The 23,754-nt window shown below is 40.3% G+C and overlaps 1 protein-coding gene across 8 annotated transcripts in view; it reads right to left on the reverse strand.

Moving 5' to 3' along the window:
- The window catches only part of C25H8orf34 (chromosome 25 C8orf34 homolog), a 394,450-nt gene that overhangs the window by 249,766 nt on the left and 120,930 nt on the right, over positions 1–23,754 (reverse strand). For all 8 annotated transcript variants that reach the window (XM_076924364.1, XM_076924363.1, XM_076924361.1 and 5 more), the window contains 2 exons: positions 23,710–23,738; positions 2,102–2,274 (listed from right to left, as the gene is read on the reverse strand). In XM_076924364.1, the coding sequence (XP_076780479.1) occupies positions 2,102–2,274; positions 23,710–23,738 (202 nt within the window). The remainder of the gene's footprint in view (positions 1–2,101; positions 2,275–23,709; positions 23,739–23,754) is intronic.

The following is a 23,754-nucleotide window of genomic DNA, read 5'->3' on the forward strand; positions in this document are numbered from 1 at the left end:
ATCTGGCATTCCCCAGGAATGGACTTTTAGACATGCTTTGCTTCTCCTTTCGGGCACTTTTACTACTTAAATAATTTAAAGTTATTTCGTGTGGAAATGGAATCAATTTTCTCCAAACCTGAAGCACATTAGTGAGTATTCTGAACTTTTCCCTCAAGCCAAGTGGTAAGAGAGGGCCAAGGAACCTTGAAAGTTATTAGATTGTAGAGAACACAATTTTCTCTCCTTGAGAAAAAAAATACTTATTTGTTGACAGAAATTTTAACATAGGAAATATGGAGTTCCTGTGGCTATGCTGTACAGGGTAAAAGCCTGTGATAGGGACCAGCTAATAGCAGTCACAGGCCTATGGGCCTGTCAACTTTTCATAAATGAATATTTAAATGTGCTTCTCCATGTTTCATAGTTCTTGCATCCCATAATGATTTTCACCTGGCTTCCTTGACTGACACATTTTCCGTTTTAAGTTGTACTTCTCATACTGGTCAGATCCCAAATTGGAAATGGTAAATATGCTTTATCTAATAAACATGATCTCACATCTCAATGTTGTTCTTCCTCGGTAAATGGATGCTTATAACAGATCTCCTGCCACCGTTCTGGGAAATGGAGTCTGAATTAAACAAAGGTTATATGGAGTGGTACTTTGAAAAAGGATGCCCCATAAGCTCATATATTTCAATGTTTGGTTCCCAGGAGGTGAACGGTTTGGGAAGGATTAGGAGATGTGGCCTTGTTGGAGGTGTGTTACTGGGGGTGGGTTTTCAGGATTCAAAATCCCATGCCAGGTCCAGTTTGACTCTGTCCCTGCCTTTTGCTTGCTTTGTAAGCTTTTAGCTCCATCACCAAGCCTGCCTGGCTGCCTGCCACCATGATCCTCACCATTATGGTCATGGACCGACCCTTTGAAACTGTAAGTAAGACATTTATTAAATTAACAGTTCTCAACCCGTGTCATGACTATTGTGAAGCATATTTCTGATGGTCTTAGGAACCCCCAACCATAAATTTATTTTGGTTGCTACTTCATAACTTTAATTTTGCTGCAGAATGGTGTTTCGGTTCCTCAGACTGTGGGAAATTTGTGTTTTCAGATGGCCGAGACCCACAGGTTGGGGGCTGTTGAGTGAGATGCTTTCTTCTACAGGTTGCCATGGTAATGGTATCCATTGACAGCAATGAAACAGTAACTAAGGCATATGTAATTTTAAGTTCCTAAAAATATTATAGCTTATAAATTAAACCACTAAAGCTAAGAAAACACAATAGTTATGTTCAAGCACAGTCATCATCTGTAATGCTTAAATGATTATAACAAAGATTTTTCTCTATAGTCCACTTTAACTATGCCTACCCCCTAATTCTTACCCACTGAAGAGTTTCCCCGCTCCTTGATGATTCCTCTTTCTAGGACCTTCCACCCAACTCTTATCTCCTTGCCCAGTTTTACAGCTGGTCTTTACTTATAGCTCAGAACCTGGAAGTTATTTCTCCATTTGTTGTTAGTAACAAAGAAATGGAACTTACTTAAATAAGAAGGAAAAATCAAAACACGAACCCGAGAGGAATGCTGGGATGTTCAGAGGAAAATGTTTGCCTAGTATATGTATTCAGTTCTAGTAAAGTCCTAGAACTGCCCAAGGGAGGGAGAAGACTTCAAGAACAAAATCTAAATAACACTATTCTTAAAACATTTCTACTACAATGCTATTTGCTTTTATGTTTGTTTACTTCGTGTATGTGTGTTTGTATACGGGTACACTTGATTCTGCATGCACATTTCACATGTATGGAGCTCAGAGGACAATCTGAGGGAGTTTTTCCTTCTGTTATGTAGTCTCCCGGAAGATTAAACTAGGCTGGGGACAAACATGTTCACCCTCTAAGCAGAGTTTTACCCTGCTTACTCTAGATAGAGTAAATTATTATTTCTTTCTGATTAGTCTAACTGTGTACTTTTGGGAGACAGTAAGTTTTTTTTTTAATCATATGCAAAGTCTAACAATTATTCTTATGACCGAACCAAATCATGTACTTATGTTTATTTTCTCTCTCCGTTTAATGAGCACTAACACAGATTCACAAAGGAGATCCACCTCACCTTCCCGCTGGACTGGAGCTGCTGTCTTCACTTTCCCATGAGTCATTCTTACTCCGTGGAACCGGAGGCTGCAGCATTTCAGCTGCAAGGGGATCGGCATCGTTTTCTGCTCTGCCGATCCACTCCCCAATCACACGAGGTCTCAGAAGAGAGGAATTGAAAGCCACTGTTTCCTGCAGGTACAAAGATATAAAAAGCGCTGCTTGGAATTACTTATTCTTGCTAACGGTAACAGGAAAATAGCCTCCAGTGCTTGGGCTCACTGGAACCAAAATGTCCTTTTGCTTCTCGCCATTCCCTCTCAGAGCCTTCTTCTGTGATTTGGGCTAATTCCTGAAGACCACTGGGATTAAATGTCTGGGAGTGAAATCGCAAGGCCCACAATGTGCACTGGTGTTGTGCCACAGCTGGTAAACGGCAAGTAATCGCTCTGGAAGGAACGAGCAGCAGCTAGAAAACACAACTATGAGGATGTAGGGTGGGCTAGATGCATTTCTTACACTGTGATGCATTCTGGACTTTCAGGAATGCCATAGATACACAAAATAGGCCCATACCAATGACAAGTAGATTAGGTTAGCTGAAACCATGTGGTCTCTTTTCATATACTTGAAATTAGGCAATGCATTCAATTCACCTATTGGCTATGACATACCCAAGAAAATATTGATGAAGAATGTTGAATATATGTAATTTCTAAACATATTTTAAGTTAAAAAAGTCAAGTTAAAAAGAAATACCTACATGACCTAATTTTTGTCTGAAGCCTCATGTAGACTTATTGTCATCATTTGATTCATAATTCACTCATCTATTCATTTAGTAGATTTTTTAAAATGTGCACATAGATTTTATAGCACATTTTTGTTATATTAAAATTTTCAGTATTTCTGAAATATCAACCTTTTATCATCATTTTCAATTTTATTTATTTATGTATTTATTTTATATCCTGACCACAGTTTTCCTTCTCTCCTCTCTTCCCAGTCCCTTCTCCTGACATCCTTCCAATTCCCAACCTATTCACCCCTCCTCTGTTTCTCTTCAGAAAACGGCAGGCTTCCTATGGATATCAGCCAGCTATGGCATATCAAGCTGCAGTAAGACCAGGCACCTTCTCTCTTATTAAAGTTAGATGAGGTAACGCAGTAAGAGAAAAAGGATCCAAATGCAGGCAGCAGAGTCGGAGACAGCTCCTGCAGCTGCGGTTAGGAGTCGCACAAAATGATCAACCTACACAACTGTAACATAAGCAGAGGGCCTGAATTAGTCCGATGCAAGCTTCTTGGTTGTTGGTCCAGTCTCTGTGAACCCCTATGAGCCCAGATTAATTGATTCTGTGGACACATTCTTCTTAAATCTCCTTTACAGAAAACTTTCACTATTAGAAAAATGTTAAAGTATTATTCAAAAATTCAGGCCCTGTGTTCTGTGCTTTTATAGTTCACAAAATATTATGAAAATGTAATGCAGAACACAATATATACAACATTTAAGTATTTGAATGTAATAAAAATGCAATATTTAAGACAATATGTAATAACAGATACTAACTTAACGATTAAGACCACATCAAATGTGACTTATAATATATTTAAAGGACATTTCTCTGAGTTACAGAAAAAGCTGGATATTTAATTAAATGTTATTAATTAATTTTATTTACACAATGAAACAGAGTATACACGTATTTTCATTGCTCTTGGCTCAAATGAGCATAGGAACTGGTAAACAGTTAAAACTAAAAAAAGAAAAGCAAATGGCTGTTGGGACCATGAAAGAAAAGATGAAATGGGACACAAGATTTGGTGAGATCCAAATGCTGAAAACAGCAGAAATTCAGAAGAGCCCTTGGTTGCTTGCTGGGAAGTTAAATGAAGTGGTGGCCGCCACCATTGTTGGGAAGTGGAACACACGGAGAGTATAAATGGCTCAGTGTTTAGGATGGTTAGGTCCAGCTGGCACAAAAATTTAGTGAGAAATAGATGACCATAGGGCGGGGGGGGGGGGGTAGACAAACACAGAGTTAGAGTCGCTAGTAAGCTACTATTTTACATGATTCAAGAGGACTCAACGACTTGTACTTTTCTGAATGCACAAAGCCTTTTTGTGGTGGTATCAAAGAAAAGAGAGGAAACAAATACTACTTCTTTAAAAAATATTTTGTCGTTGAAAATTCTTGAACTTAGTCTGTTCACATGCAATAGATTGAAGAAACAGACTTTTGTTTGTGTACTTTATTTACACTGAATTAAGCCTAATCAACATTTCTATGTATATATTTTTCTGAAGGTGTTTTTAATAAAGTAAACTATTTTTAATAGTACATAGTTATACCATAGTAAATAACAATTAAATATATTTAAACACATATACACCCATGTACATATACACAAAGGTATGTGTCTGTGTGTGTACCTGTGTGTGTGTCTGTCTGTCTGTCTGTCTGTCTGTCTCTCTCTCTCTCTCTCTCTGTGTGTGTGTGTATGTGTGCCTGTGTGTGTGTGTCTGTCTGTCTGTCTCTCTCTCTGTGTGTGTGTGTGTGTGAGAGAGAGAGAGAGAGAGAGAGAGAGAGAGAGAGAGAGACTATGTAATCCTGATTGTCATGGAACTGAAACTCACTATGTAGACCATGTTGGTCTGAGCTCACAGACAGAAGTCTGCCTGCCTCTGCCTCCCACCTAATGGAATTAATGGCATGAGACACCACATCCAATTAAAATATTTGGTAATAACACAAAACCTTTTGAAACCTTTTTACGATAAATAGATAAACATTTTCCTTAAAGATGAAAGGATACATTTGTAAATGTGAATTGTTTAGAAACACAAAACCACAGGTCACTCTGCCCTCTCCCCAATTTCCACAGAGTTCTGAGTTCTGATTAGAATAGCAGGAAGTGAAAGGTATCCAGTAAGACTATGAACTAGGATGCAGAATCTTGTCCTTAGGTACACTCAACAGCAAATGCATGCCTAGCCAGAAAGCCCCCACAGCTCACGATGCACTTGGCTCTGCCCATTAGCAAGAAGCATCTATATTCAGGAAGTAGCTGTTTCATCCATACTTGCTCTTTCCAGGAGCATGCTGTCCTCAGTCTAACCCACAATCAGTTCAGCTGATCTTACACGTTGGGCTCTTGCCAGGCTTAGGATTTTAAAAGCCCCACAAAGTTTGTGTGACAGCTGCCGCCTCCAGGCTGTGGGGCTCCGTTTCTGAGAAGGGTCTATTGGAGGAGCTTTGGGTTATGGAGTGTGCTCTTGAAGTAGACCTTGGAGCCTTGGTCCTCTCTCTTACTTTGCCATGAAGGACACCGTTCACTCCACTATGTGCCCTCCATCATGCCACAAGCCAAAGTAATGAGGCCAAATGACCATCAACTATAATCTTCTGACCTGCCAAAAATAAATAATGGAGGTCCAAATATTTTTAAGAAATGTGATATCTCTGCAGAGTTCTGAGTTCTGAGTAGAACAACAGGAAATGAAAGGTACCCAGTCTGAGTGTGAAATAGAAAGCAGAATCCTGTAATCGGTCTGATTGATTTCCTCATTGAGTGATAATAATCAATGGGAGGATTAGTGTAGTCTCAAGTGGATATAAAAAGGATTAATTCTGTCACTGTACTGTTGTAACAATAACAAAAAAAGAAACTTCCACTAAAACTCTTATTGAGATAATGTAGATTGTGTGAGGTGTGTGTGTGTGTGTGTGTGAATGAATTAGAGATTCTTTTGAGAGGAGATTTCTGACTCACTGTTTATGTGAAGACAAGTAGTGAGCACAGTAGAGGCCATGAGTCTGGAGAAGAACAGTGAGAAGTTAAAACTTCTTTTGTTGTTCTAATTTAGTAAAAATGGGACTGAAGGGAATCACTGGGCTGTGGGAAGTGGAGTTTATTCCATGGTGGAGTTTTGGATAACCCAGATAAAGGGAGGCATGGGAAAGGGGAAGCAATAATTCCAGGCATTGTGAGCTTGAGGTTCAGTGCTGTCTCTGCACATGCAGTCTCTGTGTGCTGGAGACTGACAAGGAGGGATCATCGCTACACAGAAGTGTCATGGGGTGCTAAGACTGGGGAATAATGGCCCTGAAATGAGAGTATGAATAAATCCTCATAGTAAAATCTATTAAACGTTTGACTTGATTACAACCTAAAGCACATATGTGTTAATGGGATTTACTTATACACACACATTTTTCCTTCTAAAACTGTGCCTCATATTCACTGAAGAAAAAAAAAAGTAGAACATTCTGTGTTTTATCTTCACCCTGTTGTCATAGGAAAATACAAAGGAAAGTCACTTTTATTATTTGTTTTAGAATATATTTGCTCAAATGCTTATGGCTGTCAAGTTTCATTACTATAGTTTGGCTCCTCTGCAGATGCTTTACGTGGCATCAATTATAAATGGAACGTCAGAACACATGCTGGCTTTTGGTTTATACCACAATGAGATGGTTCACTCTGGGAAGATTTTTGAAAATAAATATGCCCTCTTTCCGATTTCCATTCATTTACGTTTACAGGGTACAGATCTGCCCTGTCTTACTGAATGCAATCTACACAAAGCAACTGGAGGAAGAAGGGGAAGTCTGCAGTCACTCAACAAAATGAGTGAGGAAGAGGGATCAATTCTTGAAACTCAGATCTGATCCCTGACACAACTGGCTTACAGACATTTTGCAAAGGATTGAGCTGTGTGCTTGTGTGAACTTAACATTTGTGTGTATGTACAATCCCAGCCTTCTCAATGGCAACTTTCCTTGCTTCAGTCACTTTCAGTCCATTACCGTCTGTTTATTTTTTTGTTTCAGTCATTTACTGCCTCCTTATTTTATTTATTCCCTATCTATCTATCTATCTATCTATCTATCTATCTATCTATCTATCTATCTACCTATCTACATACCTGGCTGCCTATCTGTCTGTCTGTCTATCTGTCTGTCTATCTATCTATTGAGACAGCGTTTCACCAAAAGCCTTGACTGACCTGGAATTTGCTATGTATACCAGGGTGGCTTCAAACTCATAGATCCCTCTGCCCTCTGCCCTCTGCCCTCTGCCCTCTGCCCTCTGCCCTCTGCCCTCTGCCCTCTGCCCTCTGCCCTCTGCCTCTGTATGTTGGCTTAAAAGCCTGAACCACTATGCTCAGCTTATCTGCTTTTTTTAAGTGATCACATAGTATAAAGTTTCATTTCCTTCTCCGATGAACTCCAGCTTTCTTGTACATGGTTTGTTATAGTTCCTGCTAGACTAACAGATGCGTTTACTGAGCTGAATGACTGTCACAGCTTTTGAACCCATATCTGTATTATATTTATCCATATAGACTGCATTTTCCAAAAACTCTATTTTCCAAATATCCAACAATACTACAGATTCCATGCTCAGCCATCCATACTCTTCCTGTGCTGATGCAGGGGATTTGTATATCAGTCCTGATGCTTGTGTGTGAAGCAGTTTACCATCTCCCAATGCCTCATTCCCTGCCCATTTTAAAAGCTTAGTGTGCACTATATTTAGTTGTATAATATATGTGTCATTACTAAGTTATTTTCCAAAATTCTGCTAATGTGTGTTTCTCCTGGCAATATACACAAGCCCTATGTACCCCGTTGTTAAGTCCATGAGATTTTTTGTTTGTTTGTTTGTTTGTTTTGTTTTAAATTTTCTCCATTAAAACGTGGGCAGCAGAAAGTATGGAAGAAAAAGGCATTATAGTGAACTGTTGGTAGGAGTATGATTGACAAAAGATTCTACCACACTGGTGATGATAAATAGGCACTAAAGGCCGGGTCTGGCTGCCCAAACGCCCATTTCTAATTCTGTCCCAGAGGGAGAATAGCGTTTACACTGGAAAGGAAAAGCAAGCACCTGTGGCTACAGCACCATAGGTTTTGAAAAAGATAACTGAAAAAAATTCTTGGAGTAAAACACCATTTGAAGAAAATTTAAACCATAGATAAATAGAAAACCTATTATCAGAAAGGTAGTGACAGGTCTAAATTGTGATCCAGCTCAGGGAGAGGCCCCAAGGCCTGACACTATTACAGATACTATGGTGTGCTTACAGACAGGAGCCTAGCATGGCTGCCCTCTGAAAGGCCCAACAAGCAGCTGAAAGAGTCAGATGCAGATATTTACACCCAGCCAATGGACAGAAGCTGGTGACCCCTGTGGCTGAATTAGGGAAACGCTGGAAGAAGCTGAGAAGAGCAACCTTATAGGAAGACCAGCAGCTCAACTAGCCTGGACCCCCGAGATCTCTCAGACACCAAGGAGCTACCAACCATAGAACATACACTTGCTGGTATGAGGGCCTCAACACATATATAGCAGAGGACTGCCTCGTCTGGACTCAGTCACAGAAGATACACTGAACCCTCGAGAGAGACTTTGGGCCTCAGGAACTGGGGTGTGGGTGGGGTGTGGGTGAGGTGGGGATGGTGCAGAGCGATCCTCTTAGAGACAGGGGTGGGATGCAGTGGGGAGGAGATGTGGGATGTGGAACAGTGGGAGGTTTTTGCACTGTAAAAAATGATTAAACAACAAATAAAAAGAGAAAGAAAAAAAAAAGGTGTGTACAAGCCTGGCAGGATGGAACTCACCTTTAACCTAGCACTCAGGATACAAAGGCAGGTGATCTCTGTGGGGCCAGTCTGGTCTACAGAGCAAGTTCCAGGATAGCCAGAGCTACATAGAAGAACCCTGACTCAAAAACAAAGAAACAAGTAAGTAAAAGTGTGGCAAACAATGAACACACACACACACACACACACACACACACACAGAGAGAGAGAGAGAGAGAGAGAGAGAGAGAGAGAGAGAGACAGACAGACAGACAGACAGAAACAGAGACAGAAACAGAGAGAGACAGGGAGATAGAGACAGAGAGACAGACAAAGACAGAGAGAGAGCAAGAGACAGAGACAGAGACAGAGAAAGAATAAAATTACAGTTGAGGGCAACATAAGCAGGCCATCCTTAGGGTTGTACAGGGCTTCCTACTGTATTACAGTGGTTTAGTCTTTTAGTGCATTCTGCACACTTAGGTATTTAATGTAATTACCCTTCACATGTTGTAGTGACCTGACATATTTGGATTTTTTTTAAAGAAGGCAACATTCCATCTCACTAGGCTGATAGCACATCTGAATGCCATCGAAGCTGCATCTGAAGGGCAACCCCAGTAGCTGCTAGATATATCCCCTACACCCTTACACCCTGTTTTATACTCTTACAGACAACAGGAAATATTTTTACTCTTTACTCTGGGTATTTTTCACATCTGTGTAAGCCTAGACAGAATAAAAATTCCTTACATGGCTTCTTATAAATCATCAACTCCCTGTAAATTCAGTCCTCCTCTTCCTCTGCCACCTCTCTTCCACACTGTCCCTTCCTACTTAGGTTGTATGTAAGCCACTTCCTCATATGCAAATATTCCAGTATTCAAATGAACACAATGGCTATTTTGTAAAAAAAAAAAAAAAAAAAGAAAAGAAAAATCTTATTTAACATAAAAGAATTATTTAGCAATAATTCTTGTAATACTAATCACTACTTAATTTTAAATTTTCCCAGGTGGCCTTAGGGAAGTCATCTGTTTGTTCAGGACAGGATCTAGGCAGTTCTCCGTATGCTGCAACTGACTCTTCTACACTGCTATCGATTACAGCTCCCTTACTCTGATTCATTTTTCTCATGATTTTGTTATTTCTTTAAGACTCTGAGGTAGTGCAGCTTTGTCCTCTGAGTACTACACAGTCTACATTGTTCTTTTTATAACCTTGATAAGTGGCTTGACATGTTCCTTTCCCCTTCTAATGTTGGCAGATTGTCAACTAGAGCTACATGAGGGTCTGCTGTAAACACATTACATTATCTTACTTAACATAAGGTAACATGAATCCCTTAATATCAGTCAATATTTAGTTTTTAAATTTCTGGGAAGGTCTTAGGAAAGTTATTCTTCTCTGCTCATCTTGCTCAGAGAGAGCGGGTCTGTTGTCATAGCAAGGCACACGGCCTCCCAAGGACTGCTCACCAGCGAGGCCAGCAGCACTGAGAACTTTGCTTAACAACCGTTAATTCATCAATATAAAATACAAAATCATGACTGTCTACTCGTATAATCCCATGTAGATTTACTTACTGGAATACTTCCATGAGGAGAAACTCTGACATAATTCTAGGTTACCCTGAGGTTCAATTTATAATTTATTCCTTCTCTTTGCCCCAGCAGGCTTTTAAGAATAATAATTGTGGGTCTCTGACATCCATAGAGATGATTAAGGAAGTCTCTGATGAAAATCTCAGCTTTGTAAAGTCTGGCGTTACTCACAGATTCACAGTTATTATTCTTACTCCTGTTTCAGTTTCTCAGCTTACCCCAGGGAGAGACAATTCTGGTTGGCTCCTGAAACAATCCTGGCAGTGTTTAGTGGTTTGCCCTTCTAAGACACAAGTTTTTTTTCTGCCCCAGGCCTGGAACCTGCCATAATGCTAGTGTACTTTGCTTACTTGGTAATGTGAAATATTCGAAGACTAGAATTTCAGCACTGGAGCTAATCATTATTGTGCTGTAATAGTCAATAAAGTGAATAAATGTGCTTCTCAAATATTTTTCCTTGTTACACATGGTGGTGCATTCGTTTAATCCCAGTATCCAAAGAAAAAATTAGGCAGTTCTCTATATTTGAAGCTATCTACATAGAGGGTTCTGGGCCAGCCTGTGCTACATAGTTACCCCTGCCTCAAAATAAATAAATAAATAAATAAATAAATAAATAAATAAATAAAACTAGTCTTCACAGTCACAGGACTCAGACTTCCTGTGAGAAGAAAGCATAATAAAGAATCCCAGAATCCCTTTCTGCCCTTCATCAAGTCTGGCCACCTGCTACTTTATTCAACAACAGTATTGGTTGACTCAGGTGCCATTTTGTCTGTCACTTTGCTTTGTCCTTTGGGTACCTATGGTATAAAATATTTGCATTTTATGTTACAAAATATTCCCAGAATCACTTCTAATATATGCTTTTATTCCCTAATTGCTTTAAAGTATAGAGCATTTTCTCACATGGCTGCAGTATGACCTTCAAAATCAATAATTAACAATTGCTAATTGTCAACTTTAATTCTCCCCACTTGTCTGAATTATCTGAACAATAATGCTCCTGACAAAATAAAGTTCTAAGTCATATGTGGAATTCCATCATAGCTTTGAATTTCCTTTGGTTTGAGCACGTTTTGGTTGATGTCCAGAACATCCACATTTTTGTTTCTTAATACTTGTAATTTATTATTTTTAGAAAATATTCCAGATATATTTAAGCTGTTTCTGTGTGTTCAAAATTAACTCATTCATTCTTGGAAATAATAATAGGAAAACATGCATTTCACACCAAAAGGCACACCACCTTGGTTTTGCTTTTTCAACACTGGTTGTCCGGACGGCCATCATTATTTTGAGGCAGTGTCTTCTAGTTTTCTCTGAAGGGAATCGAGGCCTTTTCTCTCACCACTAAGCATCCTCTGGCACAGACAGCTGGGGACCATATTGATTTTCTCAAACTATAAAAGTGTCATCCATTACTATGGCCATGCTTGTTGAGGCTGACCTGAACCAATCAGTAAAAGTCTGCTAATTAAAGACATTGTATGTAAATGTATGTGTACATGTGCATTTTTTTTATTCATGCCTCAAATTCAAGTTCTTAAAGAGTGTGACATAATATTTTTGTCACAGAATACTGTGGGAAGCCATGGCAAGGCCTTACTCTTGGCAAACACTCACCCTTGGCTCTCCTATCTACTATTCTTCTTTCTGCTTACCTTCCATGATTCACTTGTCAGTTCTCAGAACTTCAAACAAGGCCTCATAGCAACGCACCTTAGTTACTCTTCCTCCTGATCTCTAGATTTAGACAATATCCTGCTAGATAGATGTTTTTAGAACTCCTGATAACGGAAAGGCTTTGTGAGAATAACTCAGTTAGACCCCACAGCTGCAGCTAGCTTCCTCCACCTGCAAAGCCCTCTTTCCTTTCCTACCCCTCCCCACATCCTGTTTTCAGAGTATACAACCTGTGTGAACAATAAAAATTTTGCCAGCTTGATCAGACTTCTTGACGTGCTGTGCCATTTTATTTTCTCTCTAACCTCAGTCCTCTCCACAGGGTCTAAGGGTCCCACTTGATTGTCCAGCTGACCTGGACAGAATACAAAGCACGCACAGTGAATACTGTCCTGGACAATATGATCACTACAGAATCTAAAGCTGCACTGTGCTGTCTGTCCTTAGAACATGTCCCTTGTGAGAAAATATGATCACTGGCTCTAAATGCATGCTGCAATAAATTTCTGAGTATTTATACCACAGCCTGAAATGTATTTATGTTCACTTGCCTTAGAATATGAGAATATACAATTAAAATATAAAATATTAAATTTGCTTTAAAATTATACAGAATACTTACTGGTTGTAAAGTATCAAAAATCCTGAAAGATCAACTGCATCCCTGCTCTCTTCTCCTCCACACACCCCAACCTTTTCCCTTACTCCACATGTAACACAAAATAGCTTCAGGTGGATGTGCATGCCCATGTCTTAGTGTATGACATATCTTGTAGCAGTGTTTTGGTGTGAAGACGAGTGAATATGTGTGTGTGTTTACATTATACTTAACTCAATGAAGCACACTTCATCACCTTGACTTTTTCATTTAACCAAATACACAGGAACTACTTTATAATATAAATTCTTTCATTCTTATGGTCATAAAATCCTGTATTAAATCAATGGTCTAAAATATATTCAGTATCATTTTAATGTATTCTTGACTGTTTTGACTCTTCTCCTACTAAAGTAATATGTCAGTATATAATCACATGTATAAGTCTCTTTATATTCTGTCAGTATGTCCTTTAATTAGGCTGGTGATTTGAATGAGAATGGCCCCCATAGACCCATATGTTTGAATACTTGGTCCCTAGTTGGTAAAACTGTTTGGGAAGGATTAGGAGGCGTGCCACTGGAGGCAGGGTCTGATGTTCAAAGATTTGTACCATTCCCACTATGTTCTCTCTCTGCTCCCCTCTCCCTGCCTTCTGATTTCAATTAAGATGTGAGCCTTGGTTTGTCCTTATCATGGACTCTAACCCTCTGAAAACATAAAGCCAATTAAATGCTTTCTCTTACAAGTTACTGGGTTTTCTGTCACAGCAACAGAAAAAATAACTAACCATAGGAAAAAGATAAATTGATCAACAAAAAAAACTGCACACCAAGTGTTTAAGATATTGTAACATTTTCCTTCATAGTGTTTGTATAATTTCATACTCTCCCAGCAATGCGTTCGTGTGCCTGTTTGCCCGAGCCTCATCCACATAGCATTTTGACAAACTCTGATAAAAATGCATTGTAGCAAGACTAATTATATTACATAGCTAACAAGGTCAATTTTTCTGTCAACAATCTTCTCATATGGTTCATTTATAATACAAATATGTATATATATACACACATGTATATATATCTTTGTTCATTTAGTTTACTTATTGAGATTTACCTTTCATGTGTATGTGTCTGAGTGTTACATATACACTATGCACAGACAGAGGCCTAAGTAGGCTGTAAGGTCCCTTGGAGCTGGAGCTGGAGTTACAGGCATTTGTGAGATGTAGGGTTTGTCACTTGGGTGTTAGGTTCTGAACTATTGTCCTCATGCTCATGGACTGAGTGCTCTCAACCACTAAGCCATCTCTTGAGTCACTGATCTCTGTTTTAAGAGCCCCCCCCCCCCACAGTTATAGGTATTAAGCTTTGTTTGTGACTTAAAAATAAAATGTTTTTCCTTCACAATTGTTTCCTCAGCTCATCTTTGAGATACAGGTTTTTAAAGATAAAAATGAGTAAGAATCATAATATCAAACATACAGTAAACTATACATGATTATTCCCCTATTATTAGAACAAGTTATCTGTTAAAATTAAAAAACATATCACTATAAAATAGTTCTATGGATTTTTGTTTTCTACTGCCTCAAATATTACGTGATGCTTAAGTGTGTAAACCTGAGTTGACAAGAGAGTCTGGAAGATGGAAGGGAATTAGGACATAGCATCAATAGCAATTTATTTATTAAAGATTTGATTATGTGTATGTGTGTATGTGAGTGCTTGCATGTATATATCTGTACCATGCGTGTGCCTGAAGGCTGCAGAGGCCAGAAGATGGCATCAGATTCCCTGAAACTGGAGTTTCAGGCAGTTATGAACTATCATGTAGTAAAGCAGGGTCTTCTGTAAGAGCAGCTTATACCCTTAACTGCTGAGCTACCCCTCCAGCTCTTATCATAACAATAAAAATACACCCTGCTGATGCATAAAACAGAGAAAACTCTTTCCAAAGAGTGACAAAAATATGCCACCATAATCTAAATTTGCCTTCCTGGGGAAGAACTAACAGGAAGTCATCTGGTGAAAGATGTCCTTATATCTAAGGTGATGTTTCCCGTTTTAAAGTGCACATTTTTTGAAGCAGCATCCAGTGGCCCATGATGCATTCTGCCAGTGTTAGATTCCTGTAACCTGTTTAGTCAGTTTTAAATAATTTTAAAAGATTCTCTTAGAAATTACTTGCTTTTTAAGATGGCAAGATAATATAGTAAATATATTTAGAGTTGAATGTTATTCAAATCTGAATTTTCAAATATATGTTTCATATTTGTAAATCTTTTCAAGCTGACAAACTCTTAACTATGTGTAGACTGGGTATCACCAGAGCCAACATGGGGCTGTTGTTAGTGTGAGAAGTTGTACTTTACAGTGGTCATCTCACTATATACATTTTAATGATTTATGTGGTGCTTTTATTTATGAGTTATGTATGTTGGGGGTGTGCACGTGTGAGTAGCAGCATGTGAGACCAGACGCTTTGGATGCTGGCATGAACCCTGGCAACCAAATTCCGCTCATGTGGAAAAGCCATCCATGCTTTTGTCCACTGAGTCATCTCTAGCCCCATCACTTCCAGAATGTATACATACCTCATTTCCCCTATTGAAACATTGTTTGTGGGACACCATCTGTGCTGGTTAATTACTTTGTTTTTACTTGATATAAGAAAAGGCCATCTGGGAAGAAGGGACCTCAATTGACAAAATGCCCCATAAGACTGGCCTGTGGGTAAGTCTTTGGGACATTCTTTTTTTTTTTTTTTTTTTTTTTTTTTTTTTTTTTTTTTTTTTTTTTTTTTTTGATTGACGGTTAACGTGGAGGGCCCAGCTCACAATGAGTAGCACCATCCCAGTGTAGGCAGCTGTGAGGAGTTGTGAGTGGAGCATGCCAGTAGGCAGTGTTTCCTGTGGCTTCTGCGTCAGTTCCTCCTCAAGGTTGATGGGCTGTTACCTCAAAATATGAATTTCTTTTGTTCATGTTTCCACAGCAATAGAAACCTAATTAGGACGGCATCTTAACTCTCCTGTTCCTACACCATAAGAACCAACGAGAATCATTACTATCGTAAAATAACTGAAATAAAATGTCTTAATAGTGAAAAGAGTTACAAAATGTCAGAAAAAATGTAGACTTTAAAATGGTGAGCACTGTTTAATAAGCCATGGATAGCTACTCCTCCGGCGACTGTTTACAGAAAGCATAGTCAAGTAAGTCTGCGAAGGTTAGGGTAGGAGTACCGGCTTTCTGAGTGCGTCCTCATCCCCCTACAGTGCCGAGCGCACTACCTAGGCTGCCAGCATGGACTCTGGAAGAGAAATTGCCTGAAGGTTTTAGTTCTAGTTTCCTTTCTTGATGTGGAACCTAAGGAGATAACACGGTAAGATACCCCAAATCCTATCTCTTCCTCTGGTAAGAGTTCCAATCCCAAATACATGACAGTTGTTAGGAGTGCAGGTGCTAGAAAAAACCTGCCCTACTCTCTACACCACCCTTCTCTGTGACCCACCCCTGCTCTGTGCCACACCCCTGCTCTGTGCCACACCCCTGCTCTGTGTCCCACCCCTGCTCTGTGCCCCACCCCTGGTCTGTGTCCCACCCCAGCTCTGTGCCCCACCCCTTCTCTGTGCCCCACCCCTGCTCTGTGTCCCACCCCTGCTCTGTGCCCCACTCCTTCTCTGTGCCCTACCCCTTCTCTGTGCCCCACCCCTGCTCTGTGCCCCACCTCTGCTCTGTGCCCCACCCCTGCTCTGTGCAACACATCTGCTCTCAATCCCACCCCTGCTCTGTGCCTCAGCCCTCCTCTGTGCCCCACCCTTGTTCTCTACCCCACCCCTGCTCTGTGTCCCACCCCTGCTCTGTGCCACACCCCTGCTCTGTGTCCCACCCCTGCTCTGTACCACACCCCTGCTCTGTGCCACACCCCTGGTCTGTGTCCCACCCCTGCTTTGTGCCCCACCCCTTCTCTGTGCCCCACCCCTGCTCTGTGTCCCACCTCTGCTCTGTGTCCAACCCCTGCTCTGTGCCCCACCCCTGCTCTGTGCCCCACCCCTGGTCTGTGTTACACCCCTGCTCTGTGCACCACCCCTGCTCTGTGCCACACCCCTGCTCTGTGCCCCACCCTTGTTCTCTACCCCACCCCTGCTCTCTGCCCTACCCCTGCTTGGTGTCCCACCCATGCTCTGTGTCTCACCCCTGCTCTATTTCCCACCCTTGCTGTGTGCCCCACCCTTGCTCTGTGTTCCACCCCTGCTCTGTGCCACACCCCTGCTCTCTGCCCCAGCCCTCCTCTGTTCCCCACTGCTGCTCTGTGTCCCACCCCTGCTATGTGTACTAGCCCTCCTCTCTACCCCACCCCTGCTCTGTGCCTCAGCCCTCCTCTCTGCCCCACCCGTGCTCTGTGGCCCAGCCCTCCTACCCTACCCATTAGATATGCAACCTTTAGTAAGTTCATTAATCTCTCTGCATGTAAGTGTCTCAACTACTAAACATAGACAGTACATCATTTCGCAGTTAATTAGAGAATGTTAAATGGGATGATGCAGGTAGATAATTTAGAGCATCCTCTGATACATACTAAATGAACCGGGCAAAATGGCATAACCTCTGTGAAGCACTTAACCAACATCTAACATATAGCAGGCACTAACTAGGACATTAGTATTTATTATGTTCATCATCATGATTTTACATTTATTTAAATATTCATGGTGAGGGATTCCAGACCAGCATGGACAAGACAGCGGTAGTTCTGATGACTTTTCTGAAAGCTATGAAGTCACTGTGAAGTCCATTTTTCTTGAGAACATCGGAAAGCTCATTTTATGCTGTACTGTTATCTCCAGTGAAATTTTTCTGACAGAAGGTTGCCCGTGTTTCCTGGCACATCTGGGTCTGTGCACAGTTTTCTAAGAACTGCTATGAAAATAATGATCTTACACGTGGAACGACCAGTTTTTAAACCTGTAATAGGAAAGTGAAACCTAAAGCTAACACCTTGGCCACATTTGCAGCACCATTCAGTAGTGTTGACTACATTCATTGTTATGCTACCAATCACCATGCAAAGTGTGTGCCCCACTAAGTTTGTGAAGAGATATTTTCACAGTAAGGCAATGCCTAAACTCATTCAATGGCTCCCCTTCTTCCCAGAACCTTGATTGTGACAACTGCTTTTGTACTTCTGTGTATATAAATGTGACTTGCTAAGTACTGCACAGGGGAATCCATGTAATATTGCCTTCTGTGACTGACTTAGCTTCACTTAGCACAAGTACCTACAAGTTCATTCATGCCGTGCATGTCACAATATATCATTCTTTTGATGGCCAAATAATGTTCCACACTATGTATCTGTTTCCTCATTGATGACCTCTTGGGTTGTTCTCATGCCCTGGTAAACAATGTCACTGTGAACACAGATATGGTAGCACCTCTCACTGATATTTTTCTTTTTGCTTCTTTTAGATGTGTATTTATAGGTGTGTTTTTAAAAAATCACATGCCATCTTAATTCTTATCTAATAGTATAGCAAAATATCTTAAACTAGGTAATTTGCAAATAATAGGAATTTATTTCCCATGGCTCTAGAGGCTAGAATTCTTAGATTGAGGTGCCCAGAGTCTCTGATAAAGAGATACTACTCTATTACATGATGGTGAGTTTTGGTGCAGTGTCACAGGATAACATGATGAGTGCCATGTCCTCACATGGGAGAGGACAGAGGAAGGGCCAAGCATGTCGCCAAAGCCCTTCACTGGGCAGCTAATGCCACTGACACAGTCACTGAAACAACATTGCCATGTGAAATTATGAAGTTTAATACTTGGCGCATTAACTTTCAATGATAATTTTGAAAGGACACAAACGTTAAAAGTGCAGCATATGGTGAGCTTGTTTTTAATTACTTGAAGAACTGCCAAACTGTTTTCCACAGTGGTTGTTTTGTTTTATATTCCCACCCAAACTCTGGCATATGGTAATTATACTTTTAATTACTTAAAGAGCTGCTTACCATCCTCCATAGTTCCTGTTCTATTTCATATCCCCACCAACAACGATGTACAGAGTCCCAAATTCTCCACATCTCTGTCAACACTCAATACTTGCCACTTTCTGTCTGTCGTAACTGTGCTGGTGCTTTGGACGGTAGTGGCACACTGCGACTTTGCTTTGAGTTCTTCCAATGGACAGTGACATTCTGCATCTGTTCTATCACTTGCCTGATTTTAACCTGGTTGACTGCTTGTGTTATCGGGCTTGGGGACTCGTCACATATTTTGGCGATCACCCTGGGGTCACGGTGTGATTTTTTTAAAATGTTCTCCCTCCCCACAAGCAGCTCTCTCACCCCATAACTACATTCTCTGTTATGTGGTATGTAAGGTTATTTTTGAGGCTATTATTGGATGCATGATACAGCAAAGGATAAGTGAGAGATGATCCTTAGGTCTGGGTGGGAGGCACGATGGATCCCCAACCTGATGTTTTGCTTTGATCTTGTGGGTGGCGGTGACAGTGAGACCCACAGTTTCCTTGTGTGGAGGGAAAGCACAGAAACTCGGAGCTACACTGTGTGGGAGGTCTGTCACTTGGTGCCACACTGTGTGGGAGGTTTGTGCTTTCCTCATGGTCGGCTCTCTTTGAAATTATTTTTCATCTATGTCTTAAATATTTCATATTTTCGATATTTTAGCTGTGCATATAAAATTGTTTTCAAGGGGAAATTCATGTCATTTTTTAAAATACTTGCCATTCAAATTAAGGATGATGAATCAGCATCTATAAATAATTCCTGGCAGGGGGCAGGACGTGGTACATATTTTTGAAATGAAACGCTCCAACAGTCAGTCCAATGCTGATTGATATGTATGGTTTCCTTTTTTCCGATGAGAAAACACAGATACCCATAGTGTCAGAGCAGAAGGCCCATTTTCATGAAGTCACTGTGTGTTCTAAAACATTGTATGAGGTCAGATCACATCTTCAAGGGTGACTTAGGAAGGCTAGATGGACAGCCAGGAACATGGAAATAAATGGAATTTACCACCTAGAGGCATTGTTGTACTGGCTGAGTGCACTATAGCATCTGAATATCAAAGAAGAAAATTAAGTCTGAAGTACAGTTGTGAGGCATAAGATGGAGAGTTAATTCTAGGCTTGGAAATATGTACATAGTTTGAATGGCTGCAGAAGTTCAAAAAAAAAAAAAAAACCTTCCAGCCAAAGTCGGCCTAAGTGAGTTTCCTCTGATGGCTCATCTTAGGTAGAGCATCCTAGCATCAGAGACTAAGAAAACAATCGATCTAGGAGCTTTTACCAAGTGAAAACTATAAAATGTGAGGGAGGCACAAAAAGGAAGAGAAGCTATGGGCAGTGGTGGCACACGCCTTCAATCCCAGCACTTGGGAGGCAGACACAAGTGGATTTCTGAGATCGAGGTCAGCCTGGTCTACAGAGTGAGTTCCAGGACAGCCAGGGCTATACAGAGAAATCCTGTCTTGAAAAAAAAAACAAAAAACAAACAAACAAACAAAAAGAAAAAAGAAAGAGAAGCTAGAGGGACCGTAGTTTAGTTGCTAGAGTGCTTAAACCTGTATTTCTAAGGCTAGAACTGTGGAGGTGAGTGGATCAGAAGGCCAAGGTTATACTGAGCTTAGCAGAGTGAGCTCAAAGCTATCCTGGGATATGTGAGACCAAGTATCAGTCTAGATAGATAGATAGATAGATAGATAGATAGATAGATAATTGATAGATAGATAGATAGATAATTGATAGATAGATAGATAGATAGATAATTGATAGATAGATAGATAATTGATAGATAGATAGATAGATAATTGATAGATAGATAGATAGATAGATAATAGATAGATAGATAATTGATAGATAGATAGATAGATAGATAGATAGATAGATAGATAGATAGATAGACAGACAGACAGAGAGACAGGTAGATAGATAGATGGACAGACAGTAAGATATGTATTCAGATCCCAGAAGGCATATATGAACAGGAACACTTTCTCAGAATTATGTAGTAGTACTTTTTTAGTAGAAAGAATTTCTAACATATGTATGTGTACATATATGCATGTGATAACAATTTATGGGGGGGGGGGAGAAGCCCTGAATTTGAAGGATAATTGAGAAGGCTATATGGGAGAGATTCAAGGAAGCAAAGGAAAGGTAGAAACATTAAAATTATATTAGAAATCCTCTCCCCTAAAAAACAACTGCTACAAAATAAAAAAACAAAAACAAAAACAAAAAGACCTGTATTTACAGGTATCTGAACTTGGGTCTTTTTTGGAGTCATGAAAATTTAGAACTGTGAGGTTTATGGCCACACGGGGGTGCTGTGGGACAGGATCTCTACTCAGTGATGCTTCTGTGGCTGGTGGAGGACCCGGGCCTTCAAGCCTGGAATCCTCTCTCACCGTGAGTATCAGATACGAATGGCATCAAGATTTTGTTCACTGGCATAAATATCTTTTCAAAAAGAGAAGTTATTTATGAAAATTGTTGATGTTTTCCTCAATTGAAATAAACATAGTAAATTTCTATAAAGTTTTCAGAAACAAGTATTGAGTAAACTGACTAAAATGAACAGTGTCATGTAGATTTGCGGATCGGACTAGCCTCCCCTGCCTCCTCGTCCGGGCTCAGTATTGGGAAGAAGATGTGTGGGTAAGGATGTACAGGCAGAAGGCAGCTGACCACGTGTCTAGGCCACCCCCTGAGATCCAAATCTATTTCAGAAATAAATAAATAAATAAATAAATAAACAAACAAATAAATAGAACAGGGCTGAACCTGAATCCGTTGCCAGACTGTGAGTACAGTTCACCTAGCTGGCTGCCTTGCCTGGCTTCAGTGGGAGAGGTTGTGGAGGGTGGGAGGAGGGAGGTCGCGAGTGGGAGGTAATGTTATACCCAGAAGTGGGCTCTCTCTTCTCAGCGGAGAAGAGAATGTGGGATCTGTGTGAGGGCTACTGAGAGGAGGAGGGCTGATACTGGTATGTAAAGTGAATTGATAAATTAATTTCAAAAAAAGATTAAACAAAAACAAACATGAAAAAGGCCCTTGAGCTCAGCAGTAAGGTACAGCAATGTCACCCCACTCAGCGCACAGGAAGAGGGGAAAGGCAGGCATCTTGGAGAGCAGATCTTCAGATTTAAAGTGAAGGCAGATCAAAGCGGTAAGAGATGAGACTATTACGTTTAAGGTTTTGCAAATTGTGAGGAATTTTCATGGCCCAGGACAGCAAAGAATGAGGGATGCGGGGGTGGGGGTAGAGGGAGGAAAGGAGAGAGAGAGGAGAGAGGGGAGAGAGGGGAGAGAGGGGAGAGAGGAGAGAGAGAGAGAGAGAGAGAGAGAGAGAGAGAGAGAGAGAGAGAGAGAGAGAGAGAGAGAAAGAAGAAGAAGGAGGAGGAGGAGGAGGAGGAGGGAGAGGGAAGGAGAGGGAGAGAGAAATGATGGCCAAGGCTGGAGAGTGCATCTGGCTCTCACTCCATTTGCAGTTCTACACAATCAAGGCGTAGTCTTGCAGAGTTACCACACATAACTATTCAACACAGTGATGGTTATTGAAGGAAACGGTGTCAAAGAATACATCCAGGCTTTGGGGAATTTTTTAGAGACTCAGGCAGACATTTTAAAATATCAAAGTTATATTACTATTTGAGATGCTTCACTTTGGTACAAAAAAAAAAAAAACCCACCATTTGTACTATTCTTTGCTATTTTTAAACGTCGTGATGTATACAGTCTCAATCTGTGCAATATTTTATCAGTGATGTCTTTCTCCAGGTTGTCCCTTTTTAACTACATTTCTGATGCCAGATTTCTTCCACCCGTAGATGAAAACTGCAGCATATTAAATGAAGACACAGAAAGGAGAATACAGCAGCTTTTGGTTGTTCTCCGTTTAAAAAAAAAAAGAAGAGGTTTATAAGATGTGAGGACTTCTTCCTCAGTAATATTTATTTTGGAAAATAAAGTATTTTCTATAGATATGTTATTTTTGACAATGTAAACTTTATTTAGTACCATTTAAATATAATAAACATATAAAATTTTATCTGTTTTAATTTCTCAATTTATTTTTCAAATATTGCCCGATACAAAGTGCATGAAGTAAAGGTCTTTAGTGACCTCTGTAGGACTGATAAAGGATCTGGAGACTAAAAGATGTTGAAACCTTAGATCCAGCTGACTCACTAGCATGTTGTTAAAAGCAGATCTGCTCTGTGAGCTCCAACTGTGCAAACATGTTTAGTAGAGAATTCAAGATGAATATGCTCAAGATGAATACATACAAAGAGAACTCTTGATAACAGCCCCACCTGAACATTTGCCTTTCCTCAGTTTTCCCAGTCACTGCAGTTAGAGCAGAAGCCACATTTCACAACTCAGCAGTCACTGCCTGACTTCTGTGACTGAGAAGTGAATGCCTCAGGCATTACTGTGGGAATATATACCCAGTCTCTGGACCCCCAGGAGCAGTGAGTGCCTCATGCATTACTGTGGGAATATATACCCAGTCTGTGAACCCCTATGCAAACTGCTCTCACCACCCTGGCAACTGTCACCGCGCTTCAGACCATCATCATGTTCTCTTGGCATCTTGGAAAGCTAAATCAAGCAAACAATCATTAATGAGGAAAGGCAGGGGTAGAAAATGTCAAGTTCCTTCCATATCATTACCCATCATTGTTAACACCATCACCATCATCACTATGGTTACCACCATCACCAGCATCACCATGGTTACCACTGTCACCATGATCACCATCATCACTATGGTTATTACCATTACCACCAACAACATCACCACCATCATCACAGTAGCTATCATCATCACTAGGTATGGCCAAATCCAAGTAATAGACATGGTATCACTGGCTTTTCATTTTCATGTAATTATTTGGTGATTATATTTAGTCTAAGCAAATTTTATAGGCCTTAACTTGAAGAATAGATGATATATAGTATTTATTAAAGATTATCAAAGTGTTAAAATATTAACGCCAAATAAACTATATTGGAAGATTTTTGCATGTTTCAGAAAAAAAATAATTGAGAGGTGGATTGAAACTTAAGTCCTGCATTTGATCATTAGATACAGAACTCCGCTTACCTTATCAAGTTCATCTGAAATCGCAGTACCTGGGATTCAAAAGAG

This window comes from Arvicanthis niloticus, chromosome 25 (genome assembly GCF_011762505.2).
Source record: "Arvicanthis niloticus isolate mArvNil1 chromosome 25, mArvNil1.pat.X, whole genome shotgun sequence".
Taxonomy (NCBI): Eukaryota; Metazoa; Chordata; class Mammalia; order Rodentia; family Muridae; genus Arvicanthis; species Arvicanthis niloticus.